The sequence below is a fragment of the Grammomys surdaster genome, unplaced genomic scaffold (assembly GCF_004785775.1).
Source record: "Grammomys surdaster isolate TR1022 unplaced genomic scaffold, NIH_TR_1.0 842, whole genome shotgun sequence".
NCBI lineage: Eukaryota > Metazoa > Chordata > Mammalia > Rodentia > Muridae > Grammomys > Grammomys surdaster.
The window spans coordinates 568,440-582,694 of record NW_021605261.1 but is presented as its reverse complement, the minus strand read 5'-3'; the positions used below and the strand labels follow the sequence as shown (position 1 = coordinate 582,694).

The 14,255-nt window shown below is 41.5% G+C and overlaps 1 protein-coding gene and 1 pseudogene across 1 annotated transcript in view; one reads left to right on the top strand and one right to left on the bottom strand.

Annotated features, from left to right (window-relative positions):
- Nucleotides 1–10,980: 10,980 nt before the first annotated feature.
- Nucleotides 10,981–11,274, top strand: LOC114634062 (annotated as a pseudogene).
- Nucleotides 11,275–11,480: 206 nt separating this feature from the next.
- Nucleotides 11,481–14,255, bottom strand: part of LOC114634049 (amine sulfotransferase-like) — a 71,624-nt gene continuing 68,849 nt past the window's right edge. Inside the window, exon 7 of the mRNA XM_028782680.1 lies at nucleotides 11,481–11,570. Coding sequence (XP_028638513.1) covers nucleotides 11,521–11,570 — 50 coding nt within the window. The 3' untranslated portion in view covers nucleotides 11,481–11,520. The remainder of the gene's footprint in view (nucleotides 11,571–14,255) is intronic.

Below are 14,255 nucleotides of genomic sequence, written 5' to 3'. Positions count from 1 at the left end.
CTGTTCAGAGACCAGTTGAAAATTTACTATATTATTAAACATATTTGTTGTCGTAGTTACAAGTGGATAAGATTCTGGTCACAATAGTAAAACTCTGGACTGAACTGGTTTATTTCTCTTCATGGAGAAGGACAAAACAGTAACACTACCACAAAGCACAAATGGCATATAACACCTGTCCACTGTTACCAGTTATGGAATTTTTAAGTGACTGTTCCCAGTAAGCAACTGGAACACAAATCTGCATGTTTTATACAGCACATCTACAATGTCTATGCAATTAGCTGAGGTTGGATCAATGATAAGAATTGGGTGGCAATTCAGTCATTCTCACTAGAGAATCCAAAATTAGTTCTTGATATAAAATGAAAATCAGCATAGGTCATTTTTCCTTGATGTTATAAATAAAAAAGTCCTTTGATGAATGTGTCCTAACAATTAAAACAATCTCTTTAGCCATCCTTTGATACCAGTAAACTGACAAACAGGTCACATGAACTTTTACCTTAACGGCAGCAGTATGACAATTTACTATCTTCTTGGCAGTATGTGTGTCTGCTACCCAGGCAGTGGTTATGCCACCTACCTGTGGGCAAACTGCATGACAAGCTAATGCCACTTGCCTGTGTACACACTACATGTTCCACAGCTTCTGAGAGCTTCACCTACTACTGATAGTTCCTTCAATGTTAGGAGGTGATCGCCTTGACACATACTCCTGCCTTGTCTTCCAACCTGACACAAAACATTTCAAGTGATGTCAGATAGCTCACCTCCCTACATTTGAAGCCTATTGTACCAACAGTGGGCAAAGGGCACATGTTAACAACTCACAGGCGTCTTCTGGAATCTAAGAGCTCATCTTTGGCTGCTTACACATATTCTAGACACACAGTTTGTGAAGAGTAATGAAGTTTTTTCCTCTTTTCAATGAGATAACACTGAAACTTCCTTTTAGTCTGACCTCAACTGAACAATATTCAATTAACCCTTTACATGCTGCCTCAGTTAGTACTTTCTCAAGATGCCCCTAAGTATCTTTGCTGGCAAAAAAAGAGCATGAAGGAATGAGAGGATGAGGTCTTATTCAAGAATGTGGGTATAAAGAGAAGACTGGTTTGAACACTCCTGAGAATTCTCATTCTTCTCATAATTTACATATTTCCTCCACAGTGCTCCTGTGCCAAGGGATCCAACATGATGATGTGTTTCCCTTTTTATCTTACTAATATTTTCATATGTCTTAGCACAAAAAAAATAAAAAGCCAAGCAAGTTTCCCCACACCTACCAGTCAGCCTGCTACACAAGTGGAGTCATGGGCTCTCACCCAGAATGTGAATTCAACTGGGATTTATATTTTTGTGAGAAATTGTGAAGATTCAATAGAAGTAGCCAGGTTGCCTTTTTTCATTGCTTTCCCTACATTCTAGAAAGACCAAGGTGGAAACCCACTTCATTACCAAAACATCTAAAAATCTTATAATCACATGAAGAAAGAGGGACTCCTTGGCACTTGGGTCAAAGACTGACCTTGGCACACTGTCCTAGATGCTTAGTTCCCCCAACTGAACAGCTTCTTCCAGGTTCTTACACATCTACTGATCAGCATCTCAATATCTCTTGTATGGAAAAGAAAAGCTCACATACACAAGCTTTTGGCTCTCTGCATAGAAGTGCAGAAAGTTATTGCTATCACCTGGCAACAAGACCAACTTAAAAAAAATCTTCAAAAATTATTAAATTCTATAATGACAATTTTACTTTTTTGTTGCTTTATTGTTTGTTTGTTTTTTCCATAACAGACTTTCTCTGTGTAGCCCTGGCTACCCTGCAACTCACTCTGTAGACCACATTGGCTTCAAACTCAGAGATCCTCCTGCTTCTGACTCCCAAGTGGTCGGATTAAAGTACAATGCTACCAAATCCCAATATGATAGTTTTATTTTAAATAGTTTGGTTTTAATCATATGTCTCATTCCAAAAATAACTATGAGGTTAAGACTGCATTTGTGGGTATGTGACAGAGATTTTTGAGTGAAGGTAGATACTTGAAATATTACAAGTGATTTACACCAGAGTCAAGTCAACCTTTTAAAACTGTAGTGACTGGGTAGCTTGCAGGAAGCTTAGCTCACCTACCTGATGCACCAAGCAACCATTTCAATTTACTATGTACAGGGCATCCCATATGTATGTATCTAGATGTATTTCTCTTCTAATAATGAACAATACCCAGAGAGTCTTTGGACTGGCTAACTGGCAGGAAAAATACTAACCCAGGTAAGACAAACCAATAGACCAGTGACTCAGTCAGAAATGTATGTTAGAACACCTCTAGATTTGCTGCAATTAGACAGAACTGCTTTAAAATCATGCTGAGATTCACTGTTTATGACTCTAACCCACAAAGGGCCCTGTAATGCATACCTCAAACCCCTCAAATTCTGATTCAAATACTACCACCACAGTAATAAAATATTTTATTCCTCCCTGCATAATCCTTGTGCTTCTAAATTTTTTATAACTCAAAACTATTATGCCAGGCACTAGGAGTCTATCTAGGTGGGTTACTGTTCAATTCACTCATTCTTCTTGCAAGACACTTGGAATTCAAAGTAACCACTGACTCCAGCACAGAAATCCTGGGTCACGCCAATTCCTCATTTGCAAAGCCATGCTAAGTATTGTAATCTCATGGGTGGGCAGTTTGTCTAATTAACCATCTAGAGGATCAAAGGTGAGACAAAGCTTGTGCCCTGGCATGACGGGGGTTGTATGATCTGTGGTCTGTCCCCACTGTCAGATATACAGGTGTATGCATATGGTGTTAATGGGACCTGGTGTCCACTAGGAACAATGTCATATAGTGTCAGCTATGAACAATTGAGTATTACCTGATGATCTTGCCATTTCCCTGAAAAATTCTCATTGAGAGTGCAACCGTAGATGTATATTTGGCCATCCCTAGCTCTTCCAGATTGCAGTATTGCCTGCTTCTCAGAGGTGACTCTGGAAGTTGACTCTATTTAAGGCTTGACCCAACAATTTCCTCCCGAGAATTGTGGCACACATGTAAGCCTTGTGGTTGACTCTCCAGGCTGGACCACTTCAGGAGAATAGAGTGTATCTGTGTGCTATGTGCTCCATGTTAAGTATTTCAAAACCAGGACATACTTCTCTACAGGGCTCCTGCTTGAGACCCTTCCTGCAAATCTGTGTGGTCATGGGCTGTGCTCTTGATTTTTGCTATTGGGGAGTGTGTTCCAGGTAGATGATGATTTTCCTTAATAATGTTTCTGCCACTCATTTGTGACTGAAATGAGCGTTCTGTGTGACAGATTCTCCTAGTCTAATTAGGAGGAAGAAACATCAGGAAGTAAGCATTTTCAGAGCCCGTGTCTTTGAAACAAGAAATTAAAAGCCATGCAAAAGCCCTCCACATCTCTTCCTGACAAGTACTCTGAGATAAGGACAGACATTAGTGTCTGTGCTCTGGATTGGGGAGGATCTTTGTTCTGCACTGTGCTGGGCATCTGGCTCCATCCCACCATGCCCTGCCCTGTCCAGCTACCCAGGTGGGGCTCACAGATGTGGTTCTCAGCAGGCCAGGGTAAAGCATGAATTTCTAATATTAGCAGCCCCAAAGCCAGAGGTATATGAAGGTTTTTTGTTTTTGTTGTTGTTGTTTGTTTTCTGTTTTTGTTTTTGGGGTTTTTTTCCTCCTGGGTTTTAGGGACTTTGGATGAACTTTGGCACCAAGTTCAAGCAATCTGCATCTGTGACCTGCATCAAATCCCTGACTGAAATGGGTTTGCTTGTTGGCTTTGTCCACCTGACTGCACCCACCTATCCCCACATCTCTTACTGCAGGACATCTCTTACTGCAGGTGGAAAATTCATAAGTCTACACCAATAGCTAAAGAGCCAGAGCAATCTGGTCTAGGACAATACAAACAAATGGTGAAATTTACCCAGCTATTGCCAGAGATGTGGCATCACCAGAGGGGTGGTCTCACCAGAGGTGTGGCCTCACCAGAGGTGTGGCCTCACCAGAGGAGTGGCCTCAACAGAGGCGTGGCCTCAACAGATGTGTGGCCTCTGAGGTATCCACTGTGGCAATAGAGCAGAAATAAATCACAGAATTGCTGGGGAGACTGTCCAGTATAATGAAGAAAATATATGACATCAAATTCTAGTCACAGCAGGCTGGACAGCCAGTGAGAGGGAGGTCCATATGAAAACTACCTAATTTTATTCTGTAAAAATAATGTAACTGTAGATCAAGTTCAAGCCACCCTCTTTCCCAGGTTTAAAGGACACAGTGTGTGACACTTGGAAACCCCTCCAGGCTCCACTTCCTAAGTCACACACCTTCCTCAAACACCACATACCCATGGTGGGAGGTCTCTCTTGTCTCTGCTTTTTTGCCTTGTCACTTTTTAAGACACAAACAACATTGTCCCATGGATTGGGTTCCAAAGGCCAGAAATATAATTTACATGATTTATAACCTTAATACATTTAAACATTGTTTATTTACTTATTTGTAATTGTTCACTTATTTACTTACTTATTTTGGTTTTTCAAGACAAGATTTCTCTATGTAGCCCTGAAACTCACTATTGTAGACTAGGCTGGCCTCTATCCCAGAGATCCACCTACCTCTGCCTCTCAAGTGCTGGGATTAAAAGCATCCGGCTTGCTTATTTATTTATTTATTTATTTTGTTTATTTACTGAGACAAGATCATACCATGTGGCTCAGACCAGCCTGGATTACAGCTGTGTCATTATATCAGGTGGAACATCATTACTACACAAGAAGAAGGTGGTTTCCTCTTTCCCTTACACTGATGGTCTTTCTACCTCCTTAGTCATTCTCCTCAGGCAACATTTGAGCCTAAGGAGCTCATTTCTCTAGTGTTCTGGTACAGGTGTGCTGTCACTCAAGTATGATTCCACAGGGGAAAACCTGGAAATACTGTTTTATCCTCCAAGCTACCAGGCAGAGGTTTATTTACCCCGAGTGTGTTTAAAATAGCAAAGCCAGGAGGTATGGAGAGATGAGCCCTAAACTCAACAGAACTGTATTTGCCATCCTGTCTCTCAGGCCTTAGAGCCTGATCTTTGTGCTCATGTATTCACCATGACTGTGTCTACATGTTAATAACAATTCTTTCCAAGTTGGCTGTAGTGACCCATAGCTTTAATCCAAGCACTTGGGAAGCAGAAGCAGGAGGATCTCTGTGGGTTTCAGGCCAGCCTGGTCTATACATCGAATTCTAGGACAGCCAGAGTGACATAGTGAGGCCTGCGTCAGAACGATCAAAAACAATACTCGCTACTTGTATTGCATGTAATGGTTTCTCATGTCACTTTTACATGGCCTCTTTGCTTTAATTAACTCTTGTCATGTGAAATGCATGGGGCACATATTATTCCCACACCTCAGGTAGGCAACTAAGGCCCAGGTTACAGAATTTGCAGACTCTTAGAGTTAAAGTTTTTAAACTCACCTTTTGGGCCATGGCATAGACTTGGGGCCTGGCTCATTAGGGCATATACTCTTTGCTATGATGAGGGATTGTTTTTTTAGGGGTTTGGGAGACTGATAAAGATGCTACAAAAGGAAAGCATACCTGTCCCAAACTTAACTAACTAAAGGCCCACTTTTAGATCTTTTTCTTGTGACTCCACGATACCGTACATCTTGGGTGGCTAGTTTCCCCACACTCCATTGAAGGCAGTGAGCAATGTCACCTGGAGTGCTGATGGGAGTGACTATAAAGTGCAAGGTCCAGTGAACTGGACCCCCAATGGTTGGTGCGAGAAGGTACAGGGGCCATCCTTACCACAGGGAGGGGCTCAAGAAGCCAGCATCCCACCCACCCACCCTCGTGCTGCCCACGACCGCTCCCTGGAGGACATCAGTAGGTACATCACAGACTCCCCCTCCCCCCTCCCCGTGCATCCCACTGCCTGCCACTCATGGAGGCACAAGAGCAGGCACAGCAACTCTCCCAGCGGCTCTTTCCCCTCCTCTTCCCGCTTGTCGCCCCGGTCAATCCACTTTGGGAATAATTTAAGATATTTTACACTAACTTTTCTGTAATGGCTGCGGAGCCTTTGGAAATGCAGCCACCCACTTTATTGGTGACTGTGAAGCCCTGCACCAGGTGATTCTGTCAGGAGGAAATAGAAAGTGACACAGTCATTCGCTTAAATCTTCTCCACACTTTTGCAGCTTCTTCCTCCAGGGGATACCCATGAAATAACAATTATTTGAAATGTCATGTGTTTCTTTCCCTGGGCTACCAACAAATGAATATTAAATCTATTAGCAGAAAAAAATTAAATGTTTACTTTTCCAAGAAGGTGTGAGAGGCTGGAGTCAGGGAAGGGCCTAAGGACAGGGATGGAACTGGGGAGCCAGGCAGAGAAAGGAAAAGGGGTAACACAGACAAACAGATGGACTGACAGATAGATAGATGGACAGACAGCCTGGCCTGCAGAAAGAAGTGGAGAAAGATTAATATACAGAAACCAGGACCATATCAAGAGAAGTGTAAAAAGACTTCTAGAGAGATGGAAAGTCAGGACAGGAAATCACAAAAGGAGAAGGGAGAGAACACAGAAAGGCATTCGATACCCATAAGTGTCATACCTCTTACAGTCCAAAAAAGCAAAAATCCAAAAAGAAGTCATAACCACACCTGCTTTCCTCTAGACCTGGGGGCTTCCTTGTTCAGCCCACCAGGATCCTCGCCTTCAAAGTCAGATTTCCACTCTTGACCAGTTCAGCCAGGAGGGGAAGAGGGTGGGTTGAGAGTTTGAAGCTGAAGATTCTGGGGACAGCAGGTGCTTGGAGACCCTTGGGCCCCCTGCAGCTTGACACCCTGTGGGGCTACTGGCTGTCCTAGTCCATGCTGCAACTTGGTCTCCTCAAGTCCTGTGTGGACTGACAGTCAGAACTAACCCCCGAACTTGAACTTTGCAGGTCACCTAAGTGATAAAGTGTCCTAGTGAAGTGCAATGGCCTAACTGCCCTCCCTGAGGTAGGCTTGTGTGACACCGAGGGATGTCTCTGCAGGTTGCATAGTATTTGGAGTGTGTGTGTGGCCATACATTTTGGTGCCTAAAGGCAAGCGCCTTGCTGTCTGTGATGTCTCCAGAAAGAGGGCACCTCCTGTGAGGAACAGTAAGGCAGGAAGCTCTGCAAGGACGAGCATTCTGTCCCCACACATTAACCCAGGATTAGGGTTTACTGAGGCATGGGTGAGGAGGTTGGAGGACTGAGCAGTAAGGAGATTGGGGGTGGGGTCAGGGAGAGCTGAGTGAAACATTGGGGGTCAAAGTGAGGGTCCTGGGAACAGGAAGGACAGATGGAAGCAGCCAGGATGGTGTGGGTGGTCTGTTCTCACCTCTTAATCCCATCTTCCGTACCTGTCCTGGTCCCTCATAGAAAAATTTCCATTTGACACTCTCAGTTAAAAGTAGGTCAGGTCTTACCAGGGTTTGGTCGGGGTCCTGAGCCAAGTGAGCAAGGGGTCAGGCAGGCTTAGGTGTGAACACTTACTCCACACACAGCTGTCCAAGCCAGTGACTCATGCCTGAACACAGGAGCAAAGCTGTGAATTTGCTCTTACATTCCCATTTCAAAGGCACACATTTTTATCCCCACATGAACCTGTGCTCTGAACACTTCACACTCGTGTACACCTAGAGATGCATCTCCCCATCCAAACCTTCCACACTCATCCACATTCAAGATGACTCATGGTCCCTCCTCTTCTCTCTGACAATGCCTATCCCTCATGCTCCCACAAACACCAAAGGAATGACCAAAGAGAGTGTCCATCTGTACTATGGAGGCTGTTTCTCTGTCTGAATATAGACTAGCCCATGTATGGTTTTCGTGCGTGTCCAACAAAGAAAATATCCATGCATTTTTGTGTCTTTGAAAGTGGACATGTTGCCACATCCAAGAAGACTCTCTCTGTGTGTGTGTGTGTGTGTGTTTGTAGGGTTGTGTGTGACAGTGTGGTTGTGTGTGATTGGCTGAGATTGTGTGCTGGGGTGTGAGTGCTATTTAAATAAAAGAAAGGAAGTGAATCAGGGTCGTTTCCATTTTAACTGTAGAACAGATAAGCACTAAACACTTTGAAAAAAGTAAATGACTTGAGAATAATTAGTCTCTATTACCCAGCATCCCAGGGGGCAGTTGGAGGAGCCCAGATGGCTACAAAAATGGGATTTAGAAGAAAATAGAAGACATTATTCACTGCAACACATTATCAATTACATTCATATCAATTACAATAACCTTACATTAGCTAGGGGCCCCTGAGACCCTCAAGCCCTGAGACAGTGGAATCTCTGTAGCCCAGTGAGGGTGGTGTGGAAGGATGTAAGAGGATGGGAGGGGACTGTGAGGGTCCTGCTTCCTTTTCTCTCCTGGAAATGCTTCCAGCTTGGGCCTTACACCCAATTCTGAGTCTCCAGTCCCTGAATTTCTCCCTATTACCCAATTACAGTTTGGGAGTTGAGAGAAAGAGGACACAAGTTGGATTTGGCAGTGAGCTAAGGAGGTGCTGTGTGGGTCTAGCTTCAGATGGGGTCCCACAAGAATCTCTGGCTTGGCTGAGGACAGGGCAAAAAGGGCCGCTGTCTCTGTCAGCGAGCGGTCCCAGAGGGATGGAGTGCAGACAGGGAGAGTCTGCTGCTGCCTCTGCTGCTGACTGTTCAGAGAGGGGGAAAGTGTTATAGATCTTTGAAAAGTGTTACAGCTCTTGAAGTGCCCCAGTGAGGCACAGGCTGGCTGGTGATGAGGGGAGGGACAACGACAGAAGCTCTCAGACAACAGGATGAATCCTGCACACCTTTTCTTCTGAGTTGTACCCATTTGTACAGTTTTGGCTGGGTTAAGGTCCGGTAGCAGGTAACCCCTATTGGCTTGGTCTTAGAGCTTGGGGATGCCTCATCTTCATGTGATTCCTACACGACCGATGGCCATGGGCCTCTCTGTAGGAGTGACTGTGGAGGGCTGAAGCTGAAATATCCAGAGGCCTAGGAAGAGCTTGATTGTTGCTCTATGTTTCATGTTCAAAAAATAAAATGGTTAAAACTTCTAGGCATCCACCCCTTGATCTACTTTAACTTTTCTTTAAAGGTAGTCTTCATGTGCACAGCAGAAGCTGATAAATTACCCTGCACTGTAACTAGGGATGAAGCTGTGCTAGTCTTTCCAGGAACCGATTGGCTGCTTAAACTGCTTTAACTGCTTTATTGAGATCAGTAGCTTTTTGGCTTCTATGATAAGGACGGTGAGAGTTGTTTTTCCTAGAAAAATCTCAGTGACAAGGTGCTCTTCTCTTGAAATTATAGCTAGAAAAAAACAAGAAAATTTTGTTTAGTCTAAATATATAAGATGTGTAGCCACTTCATTTTTGTTTCTGACTCCTTTAAAAAATATAAATATGTTCTGCATGTCTTGGTTATAGATTATTGGTCTATAAGTTGTTGAGTATGATTAAAAATTTGCAACTTTAGTAACAAAAAGTTGACTTAAAACTGGTAACTCAGGGTTGGAATTATTCAGAAACTAGATGTATAAAGATAAGATTTAAAACAATGTCCCTTTAATGAGATATTAAAAGCTGCACTATTATGCATTCATATATCAGAACTGGCAGCCAAACTTTGTAACATAAAAGTAATGCACTTGGTATTAAGTTTAGAGAAAATGGATTGTTTACATTATTAAAAGTCGGTTTTGCTTCCCAAAATTATGGTTACACTCTAATATATGCAGAAGAAACTTAAAAATAAAGACTGGCTGCAGCTGGCAGCTGAATCGTGAGCTTGGTATTTTTTTGACTCTCCCATATTTATATGAAAGAGGATAGGACAGATAGAGTTGAATAAAAGTATTAAAAACAGCTGTGGCACAGTATCGGCCTGCAAAAAGCATAATGTTTGGGCCAGGTCTCAGGAAATAGGCCCAGATTAAGAACATTTATATTTGAATTAAGACAATGCACAGAGTGGGCTCAGCAGAAGCTTGTTGTGGTCATCCTGACCAGCCTCTAAAAAAGTGTTTTCTGGAATTTGTTTATCACCTTGCTTGTTTCTTGTGGGGGAGGAGTCAGTCTCAGACCCAAAGACATTCCCAACAGTTTATCGGCCATGAGTTATAGATAATGATTATGTTGGAGAAAGTAAAATTATGTCTATTTCCCTCCATGGCATTATAGCTGTGCCTGCTAATAAAAGAATTGCTCAAAGAGTAAGAGAAGACAAGACTGCCCTTCTACTTGGCCTTTATCTGATACTCTCACTCAGCTACAAGGGATTGGTTAGACAATTAATCCAAAACAAAGTTCAAACTTAAGATTTATGAAACTAATGAGACATTACAGCCTGACCTGCCTACTTCAGCTGCCATTTCAGTAAATGCATATAGAATTATTATAGATTTAGAAGATTTTTTTATATCATTACTTTTCATCCTGGTAAATGTGAGAGGTTTGCATTCAGTGAATTTTCTTGTAATTTTTGAGAGCCCATGAAGTGATATCATTAGAAAGCTTTGCCACAGGAATGGCTAATAGCCTTATATTATGTAAGAAATTTTGATGCTGCTTCGGTACAAAAAGTTAAGAGTTTGAATCTTTCAGGCTTATTATTCATTGTATGATATTTTATTAGCTGAACTCTCTGAAGGAGTTTTTCTGCAATGTCTTGTCCTCATACAATGAACTTTTAAAATCTGAAGGGTGCTTCTTGCTCCAGAAAAGAGTCAAAGGCAATAGCTTTTCAATATTTGGGACCTTAGTTATATCCTAAACAGATTGTGACACAGGAAATTTCAATAAGAATGGATAGCTGTGGCTAGAGAGATGGCTCACCATTAAAGGCTAGGCTCACAAACAAAAAAATAACAGTTCAATTCCCCTCTTTTGCCTCGCTGGTAAAAGCAAGATGAAGAAAGGAATGCCATCCTTCAGAAAGTGTCACAATAAGACGCACATGCTGTGCTGTCCCTGTGGCTCCAAGGCCTACCACCTTCAGAAGTCAACTTGTGGCAAATGCGGCTACCCTGACAAGTGCAAGAGAAAGTATAACTGGAGTGCCAAGGCTAAGAGACAAAACACTACCGGGACTGATCGGATGAGGCATCTAAAGATTATCTATTGCAGATTCAGACACGGATTCCATGGTGGAATGACACCTAAATGCAAGAGGGTAGCTGTTGCAGCATCCAGTTCATCTTGAGGATTTCAATCAGTCATAAAATAAATATTCTGGTTTCAAAAAAAAAAAAGAGTTCAATTCCTAGTAACCACATAGTGGCTCACAACCATCTGTAATGGGATCTAGTGCTCTTTTATGGCTTGCAGCTGTACATGCAAAAAAAATGGTTTACTTTTAATGATTTTCAAAACCTGTTAGGAGATATTAATTAGCTAAAACATCATCTTAAGCTTACCATAGGAGAACTTGAACCTCTGTTTGATATTCTCAAGGGAGATGCAAATCTTCATTCCCCTCTACTGATAAAGGAGGAATAGCTTTGTACAAAGTAGAGTAAGCTGTTAGTTATCAACAGATACATTATATAGACTATGATCAATTGTTGGCTGTTTATGGTTTTGCTACACATGTGCTCACAGCAGCCCTTTGGCAAAAGCAACCATTAATGTGCATTCATCCTTCTTCATCTGCAAGTAACGTTTGAACATCCTAATATGAAACTGTTGCTGTGTTAATACAGAATTGTAGGATAGAATCCTGAAAGTATTGTGGATTAAATGTTTATTCCTTATTACAAACAGCAATGAAATTGGTTATTGGAGAATACTAATACTTGGCCTATTACATGGCAAAAGTTTTTGGCAAATTTGACAATCATTATCCAAAAGACAAATTGTTACAGTTTTCCTCTATGCATGCTTTTGTATTTCCTGTAAAATTATCATGCAGCCCATAGAAAATATGTTTATAGTATTTACAGAAAGCTCATTTATTGAGAAAGCAGTATATTTAATTAGATCACATGCTTATTTTCTTGAGTTTTCCCCTACTTTAGCACAAATAATTGAATTACATGCTGTAGCCACTGTTTGAAATGCTAAAAACTTCAAGCTTTCAGTTTGTATACTCATAGCCAGTGTAGAGCTCATGATTTATAATTCCTTAAAGTTGTTCTCTTTTTGGATTTTGCTAATTCTCAAGTTTTACAAATACAGCTTAATTTAGGAAGCATGTACTGTTCCTTAACTTTATCAGACATTTAAGAGCACATATTGGATTTCCTGGATCCCAGGGCAATTCCACAGCAGATTTGTATACCGGGCAGATTACTGACCTTACAGAAACAATTGGCCATACAATCTTATTCTTTACATCATCAAAATAGTAATAGCTTTTGACAATAATTTGGTATTACTAGAAAGTGTGCAAGTCACATTGCAAAAACGTGTTCTCAGTATCCTCAATTTTTTCATAATGGTGTTAAGCCTTGGAGACTTATATGTAATCATTTATTGCAAATGGATGTTACTCATTTTTTATTTTGGAAAATTAAAATATATACATGTGACTTGACACCTTTCAGGCTTTCTAGTTGCAACTGCTTTAACAAGAGAAGCAACTAGAAATGCAGTTTGTTATTGCCTAAATTATTTTTCTATGCTTGGTGTACCATATCAGATTATACACAATGGAACTGCCTATTTCAGTCAAATATTTGAGATGTTTTGTTGACAATTTAATATTACTCATATTACTGAGATTCCTTATTATCCTCAAAGACAAGGAATTGTTAAACACATATTGCGAAATTTTAAAATAATATTTTCACAACTCTCTGAGTGTGGGAGGAGCAGCTACTGGTGCTTCTGTCCTGGTTTTGCAAGGAACTCTGAAAAACTGATTTTTAATAACTAATAAGAGTGGGAAATTATACCCTCCAATGTCAGCAAAAGCACACCTTGCATTTGTCTTATTTGTTTTAAATTGTTTGCAGACTGATGATAAAGGCCAGTCTGCAGCAGATCACCACTGGCATCGAGTCACTTCCAGCTCATTTGCCTGGGTCAAATAGAGAGACCCCCCTAACTAATACACGGAATGGTCCCAACCCTGGTTTAATTTGGGATCATGGTTCTGTATGCTTTTTCACAAAAGAAAATGGAGCCTGATGGCTGCCTGAAAGATTGTTCTACCAAGTGGACATAGATCTTGAGCCTAATGATTATGATTCTAAAGATGAAGATGGCTCAAAATCCTTTTCAGCCAGATGAGTTAACCTGGTACATAGTCTCCACACTTACTGGAGAGTAAGTGATTTTATCATTACTTAAAGCAACCCACTATATACCTGGTGGCCGGACTTTGTGTCTGATCCCTGTCAATCAGCAGCGGGATTAGATACTGGAACATTCCCACTTACAACTTTATTCTGTACACTGCTTGGATAATCTTGTTGCCTTTAACCTTTGAGTCTTGTATCTCAAACAGATTGGTTGCCTTCACAAAGGATCGATCTCAGTAAGCTCAGCTATCCACCATGGCATTATCCATAGCTATGAAGAATTGCATTTAGTGCATGCTCACAGGTCCTTTGGTCTGAATGTGGCTTTGGTCTGTCTGGGAAAGAGTGTGCCAATGGTGGCCAGTAGTGTGGAAAGCTTTTGGGGCTACTTGGCAGGAATCCAACATTGACCAAGGACAAGGAAATGGGCTTTAGGCAGGAATCTGACATTGGGCCATGACAAGGAAGTAAGTAAAGGTAGGAATCTAATTTTAGGCTAAGACAGAGAAGTAAGTTCAGTCAGGAATCTAATTGTAAGGCTAAAACAGAGAAGTAAGTTCATCCAGGAAACCAAGTCTTAGGCTAGAACAAAGAAGTAGGCCTTAGGCAGGAATGTGACTGTGGGCCAGGACAGGGAAGTAGGCTCAGATATTTTTGTCATCCTGATAAGTCCTTAGAAATAGTAATCATGAGAGTGATCATGGGAGTGATCATGGGAGTAATCACGGGACTTTGTATAGTGCCTTGTTTGTTCCTTGGCTGTTTGTATCTATTGTATTGTTGCTTCCTCAACCTAGAATGGACATAAATACTTGCATGTAATTAAAAGGGTTTAAAAGAAAAGTGGGAATAAACAAACCTGCCTCAGCCTTCAGCCTCAAAACTGGCTGTGGTTATGCTGCGATTTGTCTAATCACCTCTTTTCTTTTAATCTTCACCC